Source organism: Saprolegnia diclina, assembly GCF_000281045.1.
Source record: "Saprolegnia diclina VS20 unplaced genomic scaffold supercont1.54, whole genome shotgun sequence".
NCBI lineage: Eukaryota > Oomycota > Saprolegniomycetes > Saprolegniales > Saprolegniaceae > Saprolegnia > Saprolegnia diclina.
Window position 1 is genome coordinate 392207 of NW_008246121.1, and position 4070 is coordinate 396276.

The 4070-nt window shown below is 51.4% G+C and overlaps 2 protein-coding genes across 2 annotated transcripts; one reads left to right on the forward strand and one right to left on the reverse strand.

The window, feature by feature from the left end:
* Positions 1–1132: 1132 nt before the first annotated feature.
* Positions 1133–2048, reverse strand: SDRG_13012 (hypothetical protein; the record flags this gene model as incomplete). The annotated part of the gene is made up of 2 exons (XM_008619095.1): positions 1133–1161; positions 1610–2048. The coding sequence occupies 2 exons, from the start codon at positions 2046–2048 to the stop codon at positions 1133–1135; spliced, it is 468 nt and encodes a 155-aa protein (XP_008617317.1).
* A 765-nt stretch (positions 2049–2813) lies between these two features.
* On the forward strand, positions 2814–4070 carry SDRG_13013 (hypothetical protein). The gene is made up of 4 exons (XM_008619096.1): positions 2814–2941; positions 2997–3321; positions 3374–3438; positions 3489–4070. The coding sequence occupies exons 1-2, from the start codon at positions 2916–2918 to the stop codon at positions 3220–3222; spliced, it is 252 nt and encodes an 83-aa protein (XP_008617318.1). The 5' UTR covers positions 2814–2915; the 3' UTR covers positions 3223–3321; positions 3374–3438; positions 3489–4070.

The window sequence follows — 4070 nt, forward strand, 5'->3', positions numbered from 1 at the left end:
GTGCACTGCCTTCGCCAATGTTTTTAGGCCTTTTTATTTTTATTTAAGTAAGGGGCTGATCAATACATTTTTCATGTTATTCCGTCCTGAATTGATTTATATTACGCTAGGACGTTTTAGCAGTTCGGCGATACGTATCCGGACGAATTAGCGGTCCTCCTCCAAACGAATTATTCGTCCGGCAGCATCCGGTAGAAAACAACGTCAACGAATTAGACCCCATTTCGGGGCGACAAAAATGCTGATTATCACAATAGATGGTGGTGTCATAAACAGACCGATGGACTATACACCGACCTGTCAAGACCCGTTAGACTCGTGGGAAAATGACAAAACTGGGTGTAATATTGGAATGTTCGTCAAAACTGGATCCCAAATGACAAATCTGGGTAGACGAAGGGTCCCTCACTTATGACACAGGGCTCACACCCTGTTTTGACGCAAGCAAAACAGGGTGTTTTATACATGTATTATACTTATACAAAATCACAGATAAGAAGACAAAACGTTTTAAACATCCATGGCGAGTCGTGAAATAAAGGTGCAATGGCACAGTGGCGCAGTGATGTTGTGGTGCAGAGTGGCGCAAAGTGGTGCAGAGTGGTGCAGAGTGGCGCAGAGTGGCGCAAAGTGGCGCAAAGTGGTGCAAGTGGTGCAAGTGGTGCAAGTGGTGCAGTGGTGCAGTGGTGCAGAGTGGTGCAGAGTGGTGCAGAGTGGCGCAGAGTGGCGCAAAGTGGCGCAAAGTGGTGCAAGTGGTGCAAGTGGTGCAGTGGTGCAGAGTGGTGCAGAGTGGTGCAGTGGTGCAGTAGTGCAGTTGTGCAGTGGTGCAGTGGTGCAGAGTGGTGCATAGTGGCGCAGTGGTGCAGAGTGGCGCAGTGGTGCAGAGTGGCGCAGTGGTGCAGTGGTGCAGAGTAGTGCAGTGGTGCAGAGTAGTGCAGTGGTGCAGAGTAGTGCAGTGGCGGGGTCGTAAATGTCATGCGATGATGCCATAACGGTTTCACGATGATGCCATACTGTTTCATGGATAGAAAGACGTCGATATCGAACTGGAAAACGCAATCGTCTTAGGGTTAATGAAAATTAGGACAACTTCTCTTGTTGTGTCCCGCGACTCTACAATACGAGCAGCGTGTCAATCCAAGAGGACCATCTTCGCCACGGCTACGGAAGCGACGCATCTTGGGGCGTCCGCTGCGAACCGTTCGCGGCGGTGGCTTCACTGTGGCGCTGCGCGTGAGCTCGTCAAGCACGGGAACATCGATGCCACCAATACCGTCCCGGATCTTGTTGATGTGCTCGACCATGAAGAATGGTAGGCAAACTTCGTACAAGGCGTCCATCTTATCCAGATGCATCAGTGCACGAATGTAGTGCCGACATGGCACTGCCATTTGGAACATGTCCCTGTTCTCACCTTGGGGATTGGTGTGGTGACTCAAGCTTGGCTAATTCAAGAGTGGTGTATTGGTAGCGTAGAATGCACCTTAAACATCGATAGAACACTAGTTTTGTAGAAGGATCGCGCGAAGAGGTGCGTCGAAGGGTCGTGGGTTGCGCAATGCAGGTCGAAGGGTCGAAAACCCAGAACAGTCCCCGCAAGTGCACGTACGAGCAGCCATGTCCACACGCCGCTTGGACGCCGCCGATGCCCCTGCCGCCTTGACGTAGACGATGGTGCTCGAGCTCTGAAGGACTTTGTAACGAGGGGCTTGGTCCGCCTGAACTTGTATGAGGCTCGATGCGTAGGGCGTCACAGCCCGCTTATCGCGACTCCACTTGGCGGCCAACATTCTGTGCGTGTAGGCCGTTGTCATCATGTCGTCCATTTGGCTGACAAAAAAGTTGAATGGGTCCTGATTTCGGGCGGGTAGAGCCTCGCTGTTGTAGGACTCGACAAAGTTGGAGGTGCGCCACCCGTGCAGCGCCATCGTGTGCAGATGAGGATGCAGAGCCCAGACTGTCGGGTCGATGGCCTCGAAGTAGTCGGCGGCTTTGGACGAAGACAAGCGCAGAATGCCGAGTGTGCTGCGGTAGCCGGACTCCGTCATGCTAGCTTGCGCTTCTCACACGAGACCTTCGAGACTAGCGTTGAAGCCGCAGCCGCAGTGCCTCTTGGCGTTGATGATGATGCCCCGTATCGATGACGGCCCGCTTGTTCTCAAAAAATGCGTGGTTTTTGATGGCCCGGACCGCGTGCTTGCGCGTGAGGGAGTAGTCTTGGAGCGATAAAGGCATGGTTGATGGCGGTGGTGCCAGTAGAGCTCAAATCGCATAATGCCAGATTTGTCCAAAATGCGCAAAATTAACCCAGTTTTGTCATTTGACATAATTTTATTTGTGGACGTGTCTCAGTAATGCTCTGCATTCGGAGCTTGTATGCTACGAGGCTTGTTCGTGGGCTGTCTACTTCTTTTCACAAAAATAATTGATGTTTGTGTGGAAAATTGTGAAAGGGTCTTGCTTTGATTGGACCACACATTGGGTAACTTTCCTACCGCCTTAAGTGTTGTAAATGGCTAGTTTTTCAAATTAAATACTGTGCGTGCCGCGTTAAGTTTATCGTCCAACGGTCGTGTCGAGAGAGTAATGGGTTGGCTCAGAAGCACATCATAGGGGTAGGGTTGATCCTACCCAACACACACACTGGATATCAGTGATGATGGGTGACTGAGGATCTCGCTGCATTTTTCTAGCGCAACGCGTAAAAACATGCCCAGGTTAGCACGTATATAGGTAGTGTCATTACGCCTGAGATAGAAAAGTGTATTAGTACCACATGTAGTAGCACGTTATCTGATATAGTATCCAACAATTAGACGACGAAAATTTTGAGCGTTGTATGCTGTGCATAGTTATTTTCCAAGTTTTTCTCGAGGTCCCCAAGCTCATGCCCCCCGCAAGCCTCGCGGCCGCAAATGGTGCCGCCCGTTCAAGGAAAACGGTATTCAAGTGTTTGCCAACGTTGACGAGCTCAAAGCGCGCATCGCTTGGTTTAGTAACAGCTGCGGCGTGCAGTTCATCTTCAAGGGCAAGTTCCAAGGTGGCTCCGGCTACCGACTCGTATGCAACCAGTACAGGAGGGCATGCGATGCCGGTGTCTCCATCAAGGAGGCGCATGAAGGCTTGGTCATCTATTCTGGTCGCCCAGGCCACAGCCACGCCCCGAAGGCTTTGCTCTCGCACGACGACGACGACGACGACGACGACAACGACTGCTTTTAATGTGTTTAGGTACGACAACCGAGCCGGAAAATGCAGCAAGGAAGAGAGCAAGAACACAGTACGACGTCACCACGACCACGAAGGGCATCGTCCGTATTGGTACGCTCTGTTCTGGATTTGTAATGGTATCTTACGGCTTTTTCTTGGATAGGTGCCGTTGAAATAACAGACAACGTTCTGGAATCCCTCGTCGGTGACGAGCGCCTGAAGGATGAGGTCATTGCCTCGTGATTACGCAGGAGGTTGTTTACTTTGTTTGTATGTAGCCATTAAACGCGTGGTTTGTACTTCTAATGAATTTCGCGTCGATGCTTCATGGTCCCTACGTCTTCCATTTTGTGTCGTCCGCGCAGTGGTCGTTGTACGAGGCGTTTACAAAGAAATCGAAGCACTACCTCGCAACCTGCACCTTTCCCACCAAGTGGTTTGACTTCGAGCTCGTCTTCATCCCGTACAACATACCCGAGTGTCATTGGTTCCTGATCGTCGTCGACTTGTCGGCCCGTGTCATCACATCATACGACTCGTTCGGTTTCGGCCGGGGCGAAGCTTGGCTCCCTTTTCTCATCAAGTTCATCGCAAATGAGGCAAGTCGCGCCAACGCAAGTACCGAGGGCTGGTTCGGAGACGATCTTCAGAACAAGCTCGGGTGGCAGTGGCGTGTCAACCATGTCCGATTGCACCAGCGCAACAACTTTGACAGCGGTGTGTACACGGCTGCTGCCGCCGAGCTGCTTGTCCACAGTGACGACGATCGTCTGCTTGCTTTGAGCGATAGCGCGATGCCAAGTTGGCGGCTTCGAATGCTTGATCGGTTGAAACAAGGCCACAATGACAGTCATAGCACT